The sequence below is a fragment of the Carcharhinus amblyrhynchos genome, unplaced genomic scaffold (assembly GCF_965287045.1).
Source record: "Carcharhinus amblyrhynchos unplaced genomic scaffold, sCarAmb.v2.hapA scaffold_85, whole genome shotgun sequence".
Lineage (NCBI taxonomy): Eukaryota > Metazoa > Chordata > Chondrichthyes > Carcharhiniformes > Carcharhinidae > Carcharhinus > Carcharhinus amblyrhynchos.
In genome coordinates, this window is record NW_027649825.1 from 143165 (window position 1) to 164250 (window position 21086).

General features: G+C 45.3%; 2 protein-coding genes across 5 annotated transcripts in view; both read left to right on the forward strand.

Annotated features, from left to right (window-relative positions):
- chtopa (chromatin target of PRMT1a) overlaps positions 1 to 3586 on the forward strand; it is a 48224-nt gene extending 44638 nt beyond the window's left edge. For all 3 annotated transcript variants that reach the window (XM_080182722.1, XM_080182723.1, XM_080182724.1), the window contains exon 6: positions 1043 to 3586. In XM_080182722.1, coding sequence (XP_080038848.1) covers positions 1043 to 1248 — 206 coding nt within the window. In that variant the 3' untranslated portion in view covers positions 1249 to 3586. The remainder of the gene's footprint in view (positions 1 to 1042) is intronic.
- Positions 3587 to 13248: 9662 nt separating this feature from the next.
- Positions 13249 to 21086, forward strand: part of smad10a (SMAD family member 10a) — a 71903-nt gene continuing 64065 nt past the window's right edge. Inside the window, exon 1 of one of the 2 annotated variants that reach the window (XM_080182726.1) lies at positions 13249 to 13324. The gene's annotated coding sequence lies outside the window, so the exon portion shown is untranslated. The remainder of the gene's footprint in view (positions 13325 to 21086) is intronic. The other variant, XM_080182727.1, reaches the window with a different exon arrangement.

Below are 21086 nucleotides of genomic sequence, written 5' to 3' on the forward strand. Positions count from 1 at the left end.
AGGCCCCAGTGCAGATGGTTGTGGGATTCACAAGTCACTTACAATTGTAGTTTATGCCTACTATCAGCCTTCTATTGTCAAACTAATCTTCTGATTGACTTCAGTTCCATGGACTTTAATTTTATTTCTTGCGTGGATCCTTATCAAAGCCAATTTAAACTATATACCCACATACATTCCTCTGGTCACTGTTTTCATTACATCCTCAAAATTCAGTTCAGTTCATCATGACTTTTCATTTACAAGTCCAGGTTAGCCGAGGGAATTAGGGGTTTGGGGAATGGGGTGGATATTACAAAGCTCCCTCTCTCTACCCTATAGAGTCATTTCTTATTTCAGAGATCCTAGTTCATCCTCAATTGTTAAACCCAAGAGAGTAAATCCATGTGGGTGCAGCCTGGCATGTAACTCTTTAAACCATGCTAAGAGTGTTAATCTCTTGGTCATGGTTGGTTAGGCATCCAAACCACACAAAATCAGAGTCTAAACCAGGGGTCTCCACATCTGGCCTGCAGCAACTTGATGTTATTCCTTCATTTATAAAACTAATTTATTTCTTTGGCCTGTGAAAATGTGTAAAATATACAATGCAGCCCAACATACTCAACCCTTCGTAAGACAAACCACTGTCCCAAGAATCAGTAGTGAACTTCTTCTAAACTGCTTCTCCTGCATGTATGTCCCTCAAATAGACACCAAAGCTACACAATACTCCAGGTGTGCTCTTGCCAGTTGTAGCTCGAGTTCCCAACTTTAATTCTCCACCTCCCTTGTAATAAAGCCCAACATGCCATTGGCTTCCTAATTACTTGCTGTACCTGCATTTTGAGATTCCTGTACGAGGGTTGGTGGATCTGCAGCATTCTGCAGTGTCCCCATTTAAATATTCTATTGTTCCTGCCAAAATAGACAACCTCACCTCCTTCCACTTTATACATTCCATCTGCTAAAAGTTTGTCCACTCCCTTCACCCATCTGTATCCCATTGTAGATTTTTTATACCCTCTTTGTGACTTGCTTTCTCTTAATCTATCTTTGTCAGGCCGCGGAGGAATAGTGGGTCGTGGTAGAGGTGGCTTCCCAAGTCGAGGCAGAGGCAGAGGTCGAGGAAGAGGAGCAACCCGTCCCCCGCTGACCCGAGAGCAGCTGGACAATCAACTGGACGCATACATGTCGAAGACTAAGGGTCATCTTGATGCTGAGCTTGATGCTTACATGGCACAAGCAGATGGTGAAGCAAATGATTAGCAACATTCGCCTGGGCCGTACTAGCTTTACTGATAGTATCTGAACTTGAATTGAGAATCTGGCAAAACTACACAAGAAACCAACAGAAAGAAGACTTTTCGGGAAACGATATAAGCTGTATTTGAACTGACAAATGTCGGATGTCAAAGGTTCTGCTTTTTAATTCCTTTCCTTTCAAACTTTTACATTTTGAGAAGTTCATGGTTCTGTTTGGAAACCCCTCTGTTCTTTTCATTTTGTGTAATCATGATGAAATTGTATAAAGTTTATTCTCTTTCCTTAGAGATTGAGGATATTGTAGTTTCAAAGGTTGTTACTGTGTTGAAACTTTCCCGTCCCTTGTTTTTTAGAGTGGAGACTACATTAGCATTCTGCCACTTGGTGGCAAAATCTGTTCATCATAAAATTTTTAGAGTTCCTCAAGATCTGCTGTTGTTTATTTCTGCTGCAGATTTAATGTGTTGATTTGTTTTCCTTTCATCTACCTTTTGGGTGGGTAGGTAGTGGCAGTTTAAGCAGACCGAATCTTCGAAATTGCTTTGGACTCAGTCTCGTTTTCAGGTATGGAAGTGGAGAGAGTCCACCTGATGTGCCTGGGGTGCGCTGTGATACCACTGTATTCTGCCAGTAGAAATCACTGGTGTCCTGAAGCCAAATATTCTGTTGATTACGTCTCATTCCACCTCTAACATGGCATCCCAAGACTGCCCCGCCTCACCCACTGGCACAGCATTCTGGAAATGGCAACCCAGCTTCATGTTTAGACACAACGTTCTGGGACTCTCCTGCCTCATTCTACGATATTTTGGGAATACCCAACCCTAGCTCTCTGGCACAGCATTCTGGAAATGGGCCAGCCCCACCTCTCCCAGGCATGTTTCAGCCCCACCTATCTGACACAACATTGCTGGTATATTCTCGATCCCAGCTCTGGGGTATTAGTGTGTATTTATGTATGTCCCACTTGGGTGCTGCTTCCTTCTCTTCTCCAACACTGAATCATTCAAACACAGGTGATTCTTAAAGCAAAATTGGACAACAGCTATACTTGGTCAACTGATGTACAGTTCCGCCATCAGTTATGGAGAAGGAAGGGAAGCATCGATTTGCAGGAGCTCTGTACAGATAAATGAGAGTTGTTTGAAGATATTGAGTCAGGACAGTTGGAGGAGGATGGTGTCAAACATTGCAGACAAGTCGAAAATAATGAGAGAAAGTTACCTTTGTCAGCCTTGATGTCGTTTGTTCGGATGATACAGGTAAGAAGCTTGTATTTTTGCTTGCAGCATAAATGCAGATATGGATTGAAGCTAAAATAAGATGTTTTGAGGATTGAATCCCCCTAACCGAATACTTTTCAGTCATAATTTTAAGACAATTTGGGCGATTTGGAATGGATGTAAAACGTTTCCTTATAAACCTTTCTGGTGCATGGCCTGACGTGAGTCTGAGTTCCCTGCTTTCTACAGTGTGGGAAACTGGTATGTGAAAGTCAACTGCTTTTGCGGTCAATGGGTCACTCATTTTGAAGCTGCCATCTTTGAATCCTGAGGCCCTGAAGCTGATTTGTATTATCTTCATTCATGACAAACTGAAATCCACCAACTTGACACCGCAGGCAGTCAGTCCTTATTGATCTGCCAGTTATCACCATTGTTTCAAATCTAACTGGCAGAAGTAGAGGGGGAAAAAAAGAAAGGACTTGAACAACATATTTCCCAGCATTGCAGCTTGAATCTATTCTTTTAGGTTTGTTCTCACGTTAATTGGCCATTTTTCTTGCTGCATTGCTGAAGGGACTGGTTCCAAAGTGTTGTCTGGGATTTCCTGAACAGACCTGCACGTCAGTTCTGGTGAAAGGTTAAAATGTTAACTGTTTCTTGCTCCACAGAATCTGCCAGCATTTTCTGTTCTTATTTTAGCTTTCTAGTAACTAGTAATTTAGTTTTCCACTTGTTCATGTTGCTTGTTCTCTGTTCTCTCCTATTTGTGGAGCCCATCATGGGAGCGTGGCAAGCAATTGTGTTAGACATTTGACTGTGGAGGCCTTCACAACTAAGCCACCTAATGTCTGCATGTGCCTTTTGTACAATGGTGATCAGATGGTCAGAAGCAGGAGCTCTGGCCTAGGTTGATGGAGGCAGTTATAGAGCCTGTACCTGTATCCTATGGACTAAGTCTTCGTTCAACAGTTAATTGCATTTGTAGAAGTTTTATGTCACAATGTGAAAGGAATATACTTCTAAATCATTTATTACCATGTGATGTAAAGGGTATCTATCTGTGCCCTTTGTAAATAAACACTAATACTGTAAGAAATGGTTAAATTTATGATTTGGATCCTGAGTCCAGCTAGAAATAACCAGCTCTCATTGAATACAAATCCATCAATCACTCACTATTCATTTATTCAGAATAATATTCACAATGATATTGAATCATCATTCACATAGCACATCACATACAAACATAGAAATTCAGAGCAAAAGCAGGCCACTCGGCCCATCGAGACTGCTGCAATGACTGATCTGGTTCTAACTTCAATTCCACATTCCTGCTTACTCTTACAACTTTCACTCCCTGCTTATCAATTAAAAATATTCCAACTATTCCACCATCCTTTGAGGGAGTGAATTCCAAAGACTCAACCCCCTCCTGAGATAAATATTCTCCTCTGTATTAAATGAGCATCCTTCATTTTTAAAGTAGCCTTTACTAGTAGATTCTCCCACAAAAGGAAAAACTTGTATGTTGTAACATAGGAAACACTGACATTGAAGACCAGATATATTTAGTGATGTTGATTTGAAGGATAAATGTTGTCCTTTTCCTTTGGAATTGTGCTGTATTACCTGTTGAGCAAGACTCGGATTAATATCTCATCCTAAAAGATGACACCTCCAACAACACAGAGCTCCCTCGCACTGCAGTCGAATGCCGGCCTAGATATTTGTACCCAGGCTCTGGAATCCACAGCTGAGCCATGGCTCGCACATTAATGTGACACGTGACATCTTTCTGTGCATCAACTATCAGCACAATCCAGCTGCTAGGAGATTCCCAGAACAGTGGGATCCAAGACCACAATCCATAGTGCGAGTTGGAAAAGAATTATGAATGGTAAAACACTGTGGGTGTCAACTCTGTAACTAAGAAATCAATTGGGAACAGGAGTAGGCCATTCAGCCCTACAAATTTGCATTGCTATCCACTAAGATCACCATTGATCAGATTGTGGCCTTAGCAACACTTTCCTCCCTGCTTCCCATACTCTTAACTCCTTGTCAATCCAAAGTTTGTCTAACACAGCCTTGAATATATTCACTGACCCAGAGAATTCTGAACAAAAACAACGCCAAAGAAATTCTCATTTTGTCTTAAATGGGAAATCCCTTTTTAAACTGCCCCATAGTTGTATGTTTGCCTGTGAACAAACGTCCTCTCAGCTTCTGAACTCTCAAGCCCTGTCAGAATCTTGCGATTCAGTAACATCACTCGTTATTCTAAACTGCAATGAGTGTAGGCACAAACTGTTCACCTTTCCTCCTCCGGCCTATTCCAGTGTCTCTGAACTGTTTCCTTAAGGTGGCCCAGTACTTTTGGTGTGGTTTCATCAATGCTCTGTATTGTAGCATGATTTCCCAACTTGTATACCTGATCCTCGTTGAATATAGGCCAACATTTCATGTGTCTTCCTAATTGGCAGTAGCTGCATGTTAGTGTTTCAGATGTCTGCTGGATTTTGTTCAAGCTGCTTGAAACTGCTGTCCCTCAAACTTAATTTCAGTCACGTGATGGCAGGCTTGACACTTGAGTCTAGCACAGTATGATGCAATGACAGCTGACCGTGGCCATCCTCGTCCCAACTCGAGCCCAAATATTCTCCTTTGTTCAATGTGACACTCTGGGCCAGCAGTCTAGAGATCCCATACTGCTTAAATGCCAGCCCATATTTAAAACTTTATAGGCTAAGAAGGAGTATGGGCTATTTGCAATTATTAGTCGAGACACTGAATACAAGAGCAGGGAGGTTATTATGACGGAGCGCTGCCAAGTCTCAGCTGGAGTACAGTGCAGTTCTGTAGGAATGAAGTGATTGTACTCATATGAAGTGAGGTGCAGAAGAGATTCACTAGGATGTCACCTGGGCTGCGGTGTTTCAGCAATGGAGAGGCTGGGGTGGGGGAGGTCCTTAGAGTAGAGAAGACAGAGGAAGGACATACAATCATAGAATCTGCACTGACCACAATCCTATCCATGTATCCCCACATATTTATCCTGCTAACTCCCAGAAACAAAGGGGTAATTTAGCATGGCCAATTAACCCAAGCTGCACATCTTTGGACTATGTGAAGAAACCCACACAGATACGAAGAGAATGTACAAACTCCACACAGACAGTGACCCAAGGCCAGAACTGAACCTGGATCTGTCGAGCTGAGAAGCAGCAGTGCTCATCTTTACATTAAAAGATTGAGGGACAAAGGGTGGATAAGAAGGAACCTCACTGTTTTTCCATCTTGTTTTTTGATGGAAAATGTTTTTCCATCTTGAGGGTGGTGGGAATCTGGAACTCTGCCTGTAAGGGTAGTACAGACAAGTACCCTCAACATTTAAGAAGCCTTTAGGTCAGCACTTGAAATGCCGTAGCATTTGGGAGTGCAGCCCAAATGCTGGGAAACGGAATTAGAATAGATAGATGGTTGAAGGCTGCACAGACATGATGGGCCAAAGGGCCTCTCTTTGTGCTGGAAACTGCTGACTCGAGGTGGTTGGTTGGACCCATGTTGGACTAAATATTGACTACAGAATCAAATACTGTCCACAGTTTAAATTCCCTTGATGACATGGTAAATTTTGTGGCCACTTCCACAATGTAAGATCTGACAGCCTTCGCGCTTGAACTGAGCATGACAACGCTTGGCTGTAACACTGGGTCCTGTTATCCACGTCGCTTAATACAGATTGTAAATAGTTGAGACCACAGCATTAGCTACAGGATGCCATCCTGAAAATGACTCATTTTCCTTGCAAGTTCCTATTAGCCAATCTTCTATCCATGCTGATAGAAAAGCCTTTTTGAAACCCAAATACACCATATCTGCTAGTTACTCCTTATACACCCTGCTTGTTGCACCCCAAACAACTAATACATTTGTCATTTACTCTCCAGGAAACCATGTTGACTCTGCCTATAGTATAATTTAGGTGAGTGAAGACAATGTCCACAACAAAATATGCCATGCAAACAGGAACCAATCACTGGTCTCAGCGTGAGAAGCCTGGAAATGAACCCTCAAAAAGAATCAGACTGGTTTCATTACCAAAAATGTCATGTGTATGTACGAATGTAAGAGAGTCAAATCCAACCCTGCATCCCGCAATGATTTCATAACAGCAGCTCGGAGTAGTTGCTTTGTGGAATAAAAATGTCTAGTTTTGTGCCAGAATTCCAAGATTACTCAGTGCCAAAGGCTTTGATGCCAAAGTTACCAGCTTCGAGTGATCGTTCATCAGTCAGCTACAAAAGCATGATTATCCATTATGTCACATTGACAACGTCCATGAATTTCAACATGCGTAACCACTGAATTGCAGAAGTTTGAAAACCATTCTACTCTCAGCATCAGCTGACAATGCTATCAAGTCACACGTATTCACCTGAAGTGTGTTCATTGATGTTCAGTTTGGGTCCTGCCAGGATTGTTCAGCTCCAGGCACCCCAACAACCTTGGTCCAAACCCAGACAAAAGAGTGACATTCCAGAGGCAAGGAGAGAAAAACTGCCCGTGACGTCAAGGCAGAATTTGACCGCATGTGTTGTCAAGGAACTTCAGCAAAATTACATTCAATGGGGAAAATGTTCTTCTTGGTTTGAGTCATATTCAGCACAAAGGAACAATAACAAGATACTCTGGATGCTGGAATCTGAAACGAAAACACAATTGTCTGAAAATCTCAACAGGTCTGATAGCATCTGTAGAGAGAGAATAGGGCCAACATTTCAGGGTAACACTTTGAAGGATCAATAGGCCAAATGGCCTGCGTCTACACTGAGAGGCTTCTGTCATTCAATTTTGTAAAAGGTTCATTTTAGATCCAAAACAGACCTGTTGTGTTTATCCAATATTTTCTGTCTTTATTACCTTAAATATTCACTTCTTCTGTCTTGTGTTTAATATCTGTAAAATACGCTGCAGCACTTTTGAGGCTCCATCGATAGTACATTCAAAATCTGTGACCTCTACCATCCAGAAGAATAAGGCACAAACACCAGCAACAACTCGATATTCTCCAAGTCTCACACACCATTTCATAACCAGGTAAGGACTCCCCTCTTTGTCCCACTCCTCGTTTGGTTGTAAGAGTTTGAAATTAAAAAAGCAATGAAATTGCCAGTTTGATATGTACTTAACTGCGTGTAGCTGAGTGCAAGAATAAGCCAACCAAGCTTCTTAGGATTCTATGGGAGGCAAGAGAGGTGATTGCAGAGCCACTGGCTCTGATCTTCAGGTCGTCGTTGGTCTCTGGTATAGTACCGGAAGATTGGAGGACAGCGAATGTTGTCCCATTGTTTAAGAAGGGGAGCAGAGACTTCCCTGGGAATTATAGACCAGTGAGTCTTACTTCTGTAGTGGGCAAGGTTTTAGAAAGAATTATTAGGGATAGGATTTATAGTTATTTGGAGAGTAATGAATTGATTAGAGATAGTCAGCATGGTTTTGTAGCGGGAAGGTCGTGCCTTACTAACCTTATTGAGTTCTTTGAGAAGGTGACCAAAGAGGTGGATAGGGGTAAGGCAGTAGATGTGGTATATATGGATTTTAGTAAGGCGTTTGATAAGGTTCACCATGGTATGCTTCTGCAGAAAATGCAGATGTATGGGATTGGTGGTAATTTAGGTACTTGGATCAGGAATTGGTTAGCAGATAGGAGACAGAGGGTGGTGGTTGATGGTAATTATTCATCATGGAGTTCGGTTACGAGTGGTGTGCCTCAGGGATCTGTTTTGGGGCCACTGCTGTTCGTAATCTTTATTAATGATCTGGATGAGGGTATAGTTGGGTGGATTAGTAAGTTTGCTGATGACACCAAAGTCGGAGGTGTGGTAGATTGTGAGGAAGGGTGTCGAAGTTTGCAGGGTGACTTGGACAGGTTGCAGAGCTGGGCCGCGAGGTGGCGGATGGAGTTTAATGCGGAGAAGTGTGAGGTAATCCATTTCGGTAGGAATAACAGATGTGTTGAGTATAGGGCTAACGGGAGGACTTTGAATAGAGTGGAGGAGCAGAGGGATCTAGGTGTATGTGTACATAGATCCCTGAAAGTTGGGAATCAAGTAGATAAGGTTGTTAAGAAGGCATACGGTGTCTTGGCGTTTATTGGTAGGGGGATTGAATTTAGGAGTCGCAGCGTCATGTTGCAACTGTACACAACTCTGGTGCGGCCGCACTTGGAGTACTGTGTGCAGTTCTGGTCCCCACATTACAGGAAGGATGCAGAGGCTTTGGAGAGGGTGCAGAGGAGGTTTACCAGGATGTTGCCTGGTATGCAGGGGAGGTCCTATGAGGAGAGACTGAGGGATTTGGGGTTGTTTTCACTGGAAAGAAGGCGGCTAAGAGGGGATCTTATTGAAACATATAAGATGATTAGAGGTTTAGATAGGGTGGATGGTGATAGCCTGTTTCCTCGGATGGAGAAATCTAGCACGAGGGGGCATGGCTTTAAATTAAGGGGTGGTAGTTATAGGACAGATGTCAGGGGTAGGTTCTTTACCCAGAGGGTGGTGAGGGACTGGAATGCCCTGCCTGCTGCAGTTGTAAATGCGCCTAGTTTGGGGGCGTTTAAGAGATTGGTGGATAGGTTTATGGACGAAAAGGGATTGGTTTAGATTAGTGGGTCAATGTTTTTTCTTTTAAAAATAAGACTGGTCGGCGCAACATTGTGGGCCAAAGGGCCTGTTCCGCGCTGTAATGTTCTATGTTCTATGTTAAGTTAGCAAGTAACAGTTTTATTGCTAAATTCACTGAGACAATGATTCAGAAATGATAAACAAAGTGTACAAATATGTCCAACTACCCACAAAAATAATGCACACGATCCCCCCACCTCACCGCAGCATGCAAGATGAAATAAAGTTCCATTGCGTATCCGATCTTAAAACGTGGCCAAGTTAAAATTAATGCCGGAAAAAATATGGGTTGTTCAGACGCTTGTTTACAGCTGAAGGGTCACTTGCCACAGTAGATGCTATAAACTGTTCCATAAAATAATGAGGGGCATAGATAAGATGGAGAGTCAACATCTTTTCCCGAAGGTAGGGGAGTCTAAAACTAGAGGGCAGAGGTTTAAGGTGAGAGGGGAGAGATACAAAAGGGTCCAGAAGGGCAATGTTTTCTCACAGGTGGTGAGTGTCTGGAATGAGCTGAGCTGCCAGAGGTGGTAGTAGAGGTGGGTACAATTTTGTCTTTTAAAAAGCATTTAGACAGTTACATGGGTAAGATGAGTATAGAGAAATATGGGCCAAACGTGGGCAATTGGGAATAGCATAGTGGGAAAAATTGGGTGGCATGCACAAAATGGATCAAAAGGCTTGTTTCCATGCTGCTTTTCAAGATTATCACTGGATCAGTTGTGGCTAATTGATTTCCTCCTTGGTGATGGTTGAGTTTGTTCAGAATTCTGCTTTATGAACTCTTTGCAGCAATGAAGCTTTCTGGTGGGTTTGCAAATCACCAACAGCTCAGCTTTGATGAGAGGGGTTTTGGAAAAAGAGGGGGAGGAAGGTGGTTTTCCCTATCACAGTTTCATTAACAGTTGGATTAAATATAGTATATTTTACTTCCAAAAGTGGGGTCACAAGACCGCTCTGGTTTCTTTTGGAAGTCATCTTTGCCATCGTGTCTTGAACGCTCCATAAAACTACATGTAGCCTTCACAAATACAGCAGTAGCAGCTAGAGGTAAGTGTCCTTTGTATGTCTCCCAGATGACATTATGCAATATATATCGAAGTGATGACATAAAATATTCTATATAACACATTCAGACTTGGAACACTTTTGCAAATTCTTCACTGCCACTTGGTGAAAATCCTGGAATTCCTTTCCTCACATCAATATGATTGTACCTCCAACATGTGGACTGCAGCAACTCACTGCCACTCTCTTAAGGGCAATTAGGGATGGACAATAAATAGTCACCAGTGACACTGGCAACCTCTGAATGAATTAAAAAGTGATACTTCAGGAGGAAGCCTTTGGCTCCCTGTCCTACTGTTCTCCCCTGTGACCTGTTATGAGGTATAAAGGAGTGTGTACCAATATCGTGAGTGCTGCACAACAGGAGGTTCGCAACCATTCAGGTCCCATAGCACTAATCCACAGTAGGTTAATATACATCAATAAATAGGCTTAATTGTTATTATTTCATTGCTGTTACTGGGCTCTTACTTGCACAACCGAACCAGCCAAGCACTAATACTCCTGAGAGAGACAAGCTGAGTCGAACATGAGTCTTCTGAAGATACTGTCAGAGCTGCTGAGTGTTTCACATTAAATTTCCAGCAGCCATAGTATTTTACTGTGAATGAACATGCCCCTTTAATATGCAGGGCCTGGCTGGATGATATCGGTGGAATGGGTGCACAGGTGACAGATGAAGGTCAATACAGAGAAATGTGAAGTGATTCATCGTGGTTGCACAGGTTGGGGCAGTTTTCATTGGACAAAAAGGAGATTCAATACAGGTATTTAAAAGTCATGACAGAGTGGATAGGAAAAAAACTAATCCCGTTCCAGAGTAGATTGAAAATGGGAGGGTACAAATTTGAAGTAATTCGTAAAAGGAGGAAAAATAGATGGGACGAGAAAGATGGGTGGCACGGTGGCCACAGTGGTTAGCACTGCTGCCTCACAGTACCAGGGACCGGAAATGTGCAGAGTCTAGGGCGGTGGATAGAGGAGAGCCAGTGGATGTGGTCTTTCTTGATTTTCAGAAGGCGTTTGACAAGGTGCCTCACAAGAGGTTATTACAGAAGGTCAGGGGGCATGGAGTTGGGGGTAGGGTGTTAGCGTGGATAGAGGATTGGCTGTCAAATAGGAGGCAAAGAGTGGGGGTCAACGGGTGCTATTCGGATTGGCGGTTGGTGACTAGTGGAGTGCCCCAGGGGTCGGTGCTGGGGCCTCAGCTATTTACCATTTATATAGATGATCTGGAGGAGGGAACCGAATGTATGGTGTCGAAATTTGCTGATGACACCAAAATTGGTGGAACGGCAAATTGTGCGGAGGGTGTGGAGAGTCTGCAGAAGGATCTAGATAGGCTGGGCGAATGGGCCAGGAACTGGCAAATGGAATTTAATGTTGGCAAGTGTGAGGTGGTCCACTTTGGTAGGAATAATGGTAGGAAGGACTGTTACTTACGTGGCGAAAAACTGCAGCAGGTGACGGTGCAGAGGGACCTCGGGGTCCTTGTGCATGAGTCGCAAAAACCCAGCCTGCAGGTGCAGCAGGTGGTCAGGAAGGCGAATGGGATGCTGGCCTTCATAGTGAGGGGGATTGAATATAAAAGTAGGGAGGTCTTGCTGCAGCTGTATAGGGCATTGGTGAGGCCGCAGCTGGAGTACTGTGTGCAGTTTTGGTCGCTGCACTTACGCAAAGATATTTTGGCCTTGGAGGGAGTGCAGAGGAGGTTTACTAGGCTGATACCGGAGTTGAGGGGGTTGAGCTATGAGGAGAGGCTGAATAAACTAGGCTTGTACTCGTTAGAGTTTAGAAGAATGAGGGGAGATCTCATTGAGACGTATAAGATGATGAATGGGATGGATAGGATAGAGGTGGAGAGGCTCTTCCCGCTCAGAAAGGACAGTAGGACTAGAGGGCACAGCCTCAAGATAAGTGGGGGGGGGGGGGGGGGTTTAGAACAGAGTTGAGGAGGAACTTCTTCACTCAAAGGGTGGTGAATCTCTGGAATTCTCTGCCCGTTGAAGTGGTGGAGGCTGCCTCGCTAAATATTTTTAAGACGCGGGTTGTTGGGTTTTTGATAAGAGAGGGGATTAAGGGTTATGGGGAGAGGGCGGGAATGTGGAACTGAGCCACGACAGATCAGCCATGATCTTATTGAATGGTGGGGCAGGCTCGAAGGGCTAGATGGCCTACTCCTGCTCCTATTTCTTATGTTCTACACATTCCCCACGCGTCTGCGGTTTCCTTCCACACTCCAAAGATGTGTGGGTTAGGGGGATTGGCCATGCTAAATTGCCCCTTTAGTGGGAGGGGGACTAACTAGGGTAAGTGCATGTGGTTACAGGAATAGGGTCTGGGTGGGATTGTGGTTGGTACACACTCGATGGCCCCAATGGTCTCCTTCTGTACTGTAGGGCTTCTATGAAACTTTATTGGACAACGACCATTTAATTTCTAGAATGAAAACCAAATATGGATAAATTCAGCCGTTTCCTGGAGAGAGAGAAAAACAAAGTTTGCAGTGATGTGGAAATGTTGGTGTTGGACCGGGGTGGACAAGATGAGAGGTCACATACACCACGTTATAGTCTAACAGGTTTAGTTGAAATCACAAGCTTTCGGGTTTGACTCTGCTTCAGAGTTCTGGAATACACATTTAACAAATGGGGCTGAGTGGATGGGCTGAATGGCCTCATTCTGCAGCTATCTCTAGTGACTGGGAGTCTGGTGCAGATACATTCAATTGAGACGGAAAATGAAAAAGGTGCTGGGTTATAAAGTAGCAGATTGGCACCTCAGTGCTGTGGACAGTCGGGGGAGTCACGACGGGCTGAATGGCCTCCAGCGCGCCCCTCCACTGCGCAGACTCCAGCCCGGCCCCGCCCCCCCTTTATCTCGTCATTAGCCGTTAGGCGCGTGACGTCAGGTCCTGGGGCGGGACGTAAGGCTGAACGTGATTGGTCAGGGGCGCCTGACAACCGGTTTGTGATTGGCCGGTGGTGGGCGCTGATTGGTGGAGCGGGTTGGCGCCCATGCGGCGCAGGCGCAGTGTTTGTTGTTGTTGTTGGTGCGCGAGGCGGCGGAGCGGTTAGAATCGGAACCGGAGAGTGGCGGGTGAGTGAGGGAGGTAGGGAGTGAGGGAGGGAGGGAGCGGCAATGGCGGACCCCCCCCCCCCCCCCCCCTTCTAACCGGGCCCGTCATCAGAACCGATTAGTATCGACCGATAGCCCGGACCGGGAAGCGGCCATTTGATTATTGACAATCTCGATACCTCACCCCCCCCCCCCCCCGAACCGATACCTCACCCCCCCCCGAACCGATACCTCACCCCCCCCCCGAACCGATACCTCACCCCCCCCCGAACCGATACCTCACCCCCCCCCCCCGAACCGATACCTCACCCCCCCCCCGAACCGATACCTCACCCCCCCCCCCGAACCGATACCTCACCCCTCCCCGAACCGATACCTCACCCCCCCCCGAACCGATACCTCACCCCCCCCCCCGAACCGATACCTCACCCCCCCCCCGAACCGATACCTAACCCCCCCCCCCGAACCGATACCTCACCCCCCCCCCCGAACCGATACCTCACCCCCCCCCCGAACCGATACCTCACCCCCCCCCCCGAACCGATACCTCACCCCCCCCCCCCGAACCGATACCTCACCCCCCCCGAACCGATACCTCACCCCCCCCCGAACCGATACCTCACCCCCCCCCCCGAACCGATACCTCACCCCCCCCCCCCGAACCGATAACTGAAACCCCCCCCCCCCGAACCGATAACTGAAACCGCCCCCCCCCCCCCCCGCAATCCGATAACTCAAACCTCCCCCCCCTCCCAATCCGATACCTCAAACCTCAATCCAGACCGATACCATCACCCCGTCCCCCAAACCAATACCTCCTTCCCCCCAAAACTGATTCTCCCCCACCCCGGCTCCAGCTCCCAAACCAGTATGTCACTCCTGAAATCTTAGAGCCGGAGCGGGGCTGGGACCTGCTCATTGTAGCCCCGACCCCCAAATCCCACCTCACTAATCCCGCCCACATCACCAATTTTCCCCCAAACTTCCTGCAAGAAAACTTCATCAAACCCTCTCCTCACAAACTAAACTCCCCTCTCCTCCAACCTCATCGATGTGCCCCCTGAAGCCCCAGCCTCTCAATCTCTGCATCCTCAAGACAATAGCACTTGCACAGGGTACCCCACATGTACCTCTTACTGAACCCCTCATTCTGTCTGAACCACCCAACCTGTCAGGCTGTCTTGTTTTTTGTTGTCCGAGTGACCGAGAACCAGATTCTGTGTCCTTGTGCCTACCCCACCCCTCGCGTAACCCTGCTTTAACCCACCCCTTGCATTCAGTGGGAGGAGGCCATTCGGCCCTTCGAGCCTGTTCCACCATTCATTATGATCATGGCTGATCATCAACTCAATAGCCTAGTCCTGCTTTCTCCTATTTGCCCCAACTGCTACGTCCATCTGCCTCTTGAATACATTCGATGTTTCCCGTGGTAATGAATTTCACATTTCCTCATGGTTCTGACCCTTGTTCTGCTGCCCTCTTTTTGGGCATCCATCTCCTTATCTCTGGTGTCCCCTTCTCAGCACCCCATATCTGCAGATTTGGATATCTGACCATCCTTTGCATTAAAATTGCGTTGAGACTATAGCTGAACTATCTTCATGAAGGTATAACTTTCTATTTCACCTAATGATCCTTGATTTCAATCCAGCATGGCCAGATCTATTTCCAATTGCCTGGAATTAACCCTCTTTCAGTTCAATATTTACACCTCTCATTGTTTCTTCCCTTTTTTGTTGCCATTGCATCTTTACTGTGGCAAAATGCTCTACGTAACTTTGCTGGAGTATATCAGACAAAAAGGACTGTGATACTGTATTAAGGAAGATCATAGCAGGATAAAGAGGTAGGATGTTGGATGAGAGGGAAATTCAGGAACTGAAGGAGGGTGAACAAGAGATTATAGTTTGAGAAATGCAGCGTTGTTCAGGGCTCAAGTTAATAAGAGACCAAAAGAAAGAGGAACAGGAGTTGGGTCGTTCGGCCCTTTGAGCCCGTTCTGCCCTTCAATTGGATCGTGGCTGATCTGACATTTGTCATGTCCACTTTCCTGCCCTTTCCCTGTAACCCCGGATCCCCTTCCTGATGGAACATCTATCCATCTCAGCCTTAAATGATGGTGAAGAGTGAGATTGACATGGATTTGAACAAGTTTTAAAATTTTAAAACCAGAAGCCAGTGTACATGAGCAAGACTAATGGGCAAGTGAAGCTTGGATGTGAGTAGAATTGGGCAGAATTATGGGCAGTCAAATGCGGAAGGCTGCCTGGGAGTGCTGTGGAAAAGTGAAGTTGATGTAAAAGCAACAATGAAAGTTTTCAATGGCCTGAGGCATAGGCAGAGACTGGCTGTGTTTGTAGAGTTGAACATAGACGGCCTGAGTGATGGGGCAGTTATGTAGCCAGAAACCCATCTTGGAACTTGAACATGTTCACTCAACGCTGTCCGGTGCAAAGAAATGCAAACTTGGATAAATGTTTGATAAATTGAGGATGTTTGCGTTGGAATGCAGATTATTTCATAGAATTTTGACATAATAAAGTAAAGAACCAAGGAACAGATTGATTGCAACGATGAAAGTGTCTAGATACCTGATAGAAGTCTACAAGATTATGAGGGGCACGGACAGAGTGGATAGTCAGAAGCTTTTTCTCAGGGTGGAAGTGTCAGTTACTACGGGGCACAGGTTTAAGGTGTGAGGGGCAGGGTTTAAAGGAGATGTACAAGGCCGATTTCTTTACACAGAGTAGTGAGTGCCTGGAACACTCTGCCTGGGGAGGGAGTGGAAGCAGATACGATGGTGAGTTTTAAGGGGCATCTGGACAAATCCATGAATAGGATGGGAATAGAGGGATACGGTCCCTGGAAGGGTAGGGGGCTTTAATTCAAATGCGCAACATGGTCAGTGCAGGCTTGGAGGGGCCGAAGGGCCTGTTCCTGTGCTGGAATTTTCTTTGTTCTTAGAATGATAGGATTCAGATGAATAGGACAGAGCAAGAGAAAACTTTTCACACAAAGTTGAGAGTCCACGGAATGTGCTACCAGCTTAGAGACTGAAGCAGAGACCGTAGTGATGCTGAAAATTAGGTTAGGTGGATATTTGAGGTAAAGGGACATGGGCACAAGGGATTCAGATTTGTGTGTTGGATTAAGTAGCAACACACTGCTTAGGCTAAGCACTTTTTCCATGTTATAATTTCTGTCTCAATGTAAATGTAGTGTAAAGGCTGTGGTGGTTAAATACATTTTCCAAGCAGTGGATTTTTAGAATGTGGAATTGCTGCAAGTGGCTATTTCAGAGGAAAATGGATAAATTCTTGAAGAGCAGGAAAATCGGATAAGTGTGATCGCTGGCACTGACACAATGTTGAAATTCTTTTTTTTGCTCAAACTTAAACTGGAAGAGCAGGATGATAATCGAGAACCAAATAAATACACAAAAGAAATGGAGTTGTATTTACCGTGTGGAAAATTGGCTTCAATCTTTTCCCGCTTCAAGCTGGAAACAGAAAAAGGTCAAAAATGGGAAGGAGACAGGTGATTCTAACCCTGAAAACCAGTCAGTGAAGAATAAAGTGAATCAATTTTGACACCTTTTGTGTCTATTTATGGTTAAATATTACAAGCAAACATTTCCTAACTCAACAACCATAGTTTTACTCTGTGTCTATTTACGAGGATTCAAATGAATTACTTGTTGAGGCCCATCACCTGTACACAATTAATATCGAATTAACGCAGGTCCCTGATGAGAGAGAGCAGCCGGTAGCATGGTCGAGCTGTCTAAGGTACTGGATTAAGGCTGCAGTCTCTTCAGGGGATGTGGGTTCGAATCCCACCGCTGCCAGGATTCACTTCACAAAAAGATGTCCCCGATGAGAGAGGGAGTTCGAAACAGAAAAGATGAATCACAGGAGAAAAACCTCCTGCCACAGAGAACACGAAATATAAAAAATGGATTCACGAGATGTTGGTTCCATGCTAAATGTGCTGAAACTTCTGTATCAGGATGAAATGGAAGTAAAATAAGGTACTTTCAGTTACCTTGAGGATGTTGTAATATCCCACTCCTGTCCAGCTCCACGATCCCACTGCCAAACTCCATGTCATGACTTTTGCCTTTTAATTATCTGCACTTTGCCACAACATTGGCTCAAATGCTTTCAGGTGCCAGGGCCCCGCACTTTGGAATTCCCTCCCATTACTTCTCCAACTCCAAGGTCCTCTTGAATATCTGTGCTTTTCACCTTTGTGACTTTCTTTGGCTGCCCCAATGCCACCTCCTTTTGTTCTCTATTAAATGCAGAACAGAAATGTAAGTTGTTGTAACTTGATGTGGATTGTAACTTTGCTTCCTGAGACTCCAAATTACTGATCCCAGCTATCTTGTTGGAGGATGTGTGGTGGTCATGCACTTAGTCACAAGTGGGGAGAGACATGTCAAAAGGAGAGTTATGATGTGGAGATGCTGGCATTGAACTGGGGTAAACACAGTAAGAAGTCGCACAACGCCAGGTTAAGGTCCAACAGGTTTATTTGGTAGCAAACACCACTAGCTTTTGGAGTGCTGCTCCTTCATCGGGTGAGTGGGGAGTTCTGATCACAAACAGGGCATATAAAGGCACACACTCAGTTTACAAAATACTGATTAGAATGTGAGTCTTTACAGCTAATCAAGTCTTAAAGGTGCAGACTGTGAGTGGAGAGAGGGTTAAGCATAGATTAAAGAGATGTGTATTGTCTCCAGACAGAACAGTAAGTGAGATGTTGCAAGTTCAGGCAAGTCATGGGGTTACACATAGTGTGACATGATCTCGGTTGAGGCCGTCCTCGTGTGCGGAACTCGGCTATCAGTCTCTGCTCAGCGACTCTGCGCTGTCGTGTGTCGTGAAGGCTGCCTTGGAGAACATTTACCCGAAGATCAGAGACCGAATGCCCGTGACCGCTGAAGTGTTCCCCAACAGGAAGAGAACAGTCTTGCCTGGTGATTGTCGAGCAGTGTTCATTCATCCGTTGTCGTAGCGTCTGCGTGGTCTCCCCAGTGTACCATGCCTCGGGACATCCTTTCCTGCAACGTATCAGGTAGACAACGTTGGCCAAGTTGCAAGAGTACGTACCGTGTACCTGGTGGATGGTGTTCTCATGTGAGATGATGGCGTTCGTGTCGATCCGGCACGTCTTGCAGAACTTGCTGTGGCAGGGTTGTGTGGTGTCGTGGTTACTGTTCTCCTGCAGGCTGGGTAGTTTGCGGACAGTGGTCTGTTTGAGGTTGTGCGGTTATTTGAAAGCAAGAAGTGGGGGTGTGGGGATGGCTCTGGCGAGACGTTTGTCTTCATCAGTGACATGTTGAAGACTCCGGAGAAGATGTTGTAGCTTCTCCACTCTGGGAAGTACTGGAAGATGAAGGGTACTCTATCCACCGCGTCCCGTGTTTGTCTTCTGAGGAGGTCGATACAGTTTTTCACTATGGCGCGTCGGAAGTGTCGATCGATGAGTCGAGCGCTATGTCCTGTTCTTATGAGGGCAACTCATCTGGAGGTGTCTGTTACGATCCTCCTCTGAGCAGATCCTATGTACTCAGAGGGCTTGTCCATGTGATGTCATGTATGTAGTGGTCTGCATCATCCATGGGTTGGAAAGGAAGCATTGACTAATTTTTTGCTGTTCTGCGTCAACTTTGTTGGCTGGGAAATTTCATTTGTTGTTGGGACTCATCGCAAAGACTTCCTCCCACTGCCAATCGTCAAATGTTTATATTGTAATGAAATCTGATATTCTTGAAGTTTTGATTGTTAAGCAGGGAGGGAATGTGAATAATCTGATGTTCTTTATGTCATGTAAGGCAATTCCCGATTAATATCAGGAGAAGATTGAGATAGTCAATATCTTTTCCCAAAGGTAGGGGAGTCTAAAACTAGAGGGCATAGATTTAAGGTGAGTAGGGAGAGATATAGAAGGGTCAGGGGGAGGCAGTTTTTTCAGAGGGTGGTGAGTGTCTGGAACAAGCTGCCAGAGATAGTAATAGAGGCGAGTACAATTTTGTCTTTTAAAAAACGTTGAGACAGTTAAATGGGTAAGATGGGTATAGAGGGATATGGGCCAAATGTGGGCTATTGGGACTACCTTCAGGGCTTAAAAATAAAGTGCAGCGTGGATAAGTTGGGCTGAAGGGCTTGTTTCCATGCTGTAAACCTCTTTGACACTATGACTGTATAAGTTCTTGTGTTGACTGGAGGAGTGAGGATGTCATAATACTGCCCAGACTGTCTTATTCTCTTAGGTACACCAGTACACATTTCTTTAAAAAAAATAGTGTCTTAGGTTCAAAACTTTAACATTTCGTTTCTTCAAGACCAGTGGAGCATTTTTGTACTCCTGGCATTTCCCGATCAGAGAGTGTCATTTCTGTCCAATGTGTTGAGTATAAATCTGCTTACATCATGATGACTCCTTTTTCAAAATTCCTTACGGTGCAAAAAGAGGCCATTCGGCCCATTGAGCCCACACTGACCACAATCGTACCCAGGTCCAATCCTCTTAACCCCACATATTTACCCTGCTAGTCCCCTGTGTATGGGCAATTTATCATGGCCAATCGACCTAACCCACACATTTTTGGACAGAGAGGAAACCCACATAGACACGGGGAGAACATACAAATTCCACTCGGACAGTGACCCAAGCCGGGAATCGAACCTGGGTCCCTGGCACCGTGAGGCAGATGTGCTAACCACTGTACCATTCTGGAACGTGGGAACAGGAGGAGGCTATCAATCCCTTCTGATGTATTTGCATTTAGTTTGATCATGATTGAACTATAGCCTGACCCCATCTTCTCATCTTTGATCTATAACTTATGGTACATTTGCCTCCCAAAAAATCTGTTAATGTAATTTCTTTTGGTCCAGGAACGGGTGGCACAGTGGTTAGCACTGCTGCCTGTCAGTGCTAGGCACCTGGGTTTGATTCCAGCTTTGGGTGACTGTGTGGCATTTGCATGTTCTCCCCTTGTCTGTGTGGATTTCCTCCAGGCGACACGGTAGCACAGTGCTTAGCACCACTGCTTCACAGCTCCAGGATCCTGGATTTGAATCCCAGCTTGGGACACTGCAGTGTCTGCATGGGTTTCCTCTGGGTACTCTGGTTTCCTCGCACAGTCCAAAGATGTGCGGGTCAGGTTGATTGGCCATGCTAAATTTGCCCCTTAGTGTCCCGGGATACGTAGATTAGAGAGATTAACAGGTAAATATGTAGGGATACGGGGATATTGGGTGGGTTTGTGGTCACTGCAGACTCCTTGGGTCAAATGTTACTATGATTCAGATGCTCATGTTTTCTCCACAAAGATGTGTAGGTTAGGTAGATTGGCCATGCTGAGTTGCTCCTTGGTATCTCAAGATGCATGGGTTAAGGGTACGTGTGTGAGGTGAAGGGATAGAGTGGGCGTGGGCCTGGATACGGTGCTCTGGCGGAGAGTTGGTGCAGACCTGATGGGCTGAATGCCTCCTCAGGTTTTTGTGAAGAGTTCCACTCTGTGACGACCCTTTGTGTGGAGTTTTCTAATTTTCCTCCAGACTGACCTTGTGTTAATTTTAAGATTATATTCCCATATTCATGATATCCCCTACCAGAGGAAATATGTTTGTATCACCCCTATAGAAGCTCTATCATTTTAAACATTTCAATTGGAACATAACTCAACTGTATAAACTCATCAGATTACAGACCAGTCTCTGTAACATGTCTTCATATTTAACATTCTAAGTATAAGATTTATTCTGTT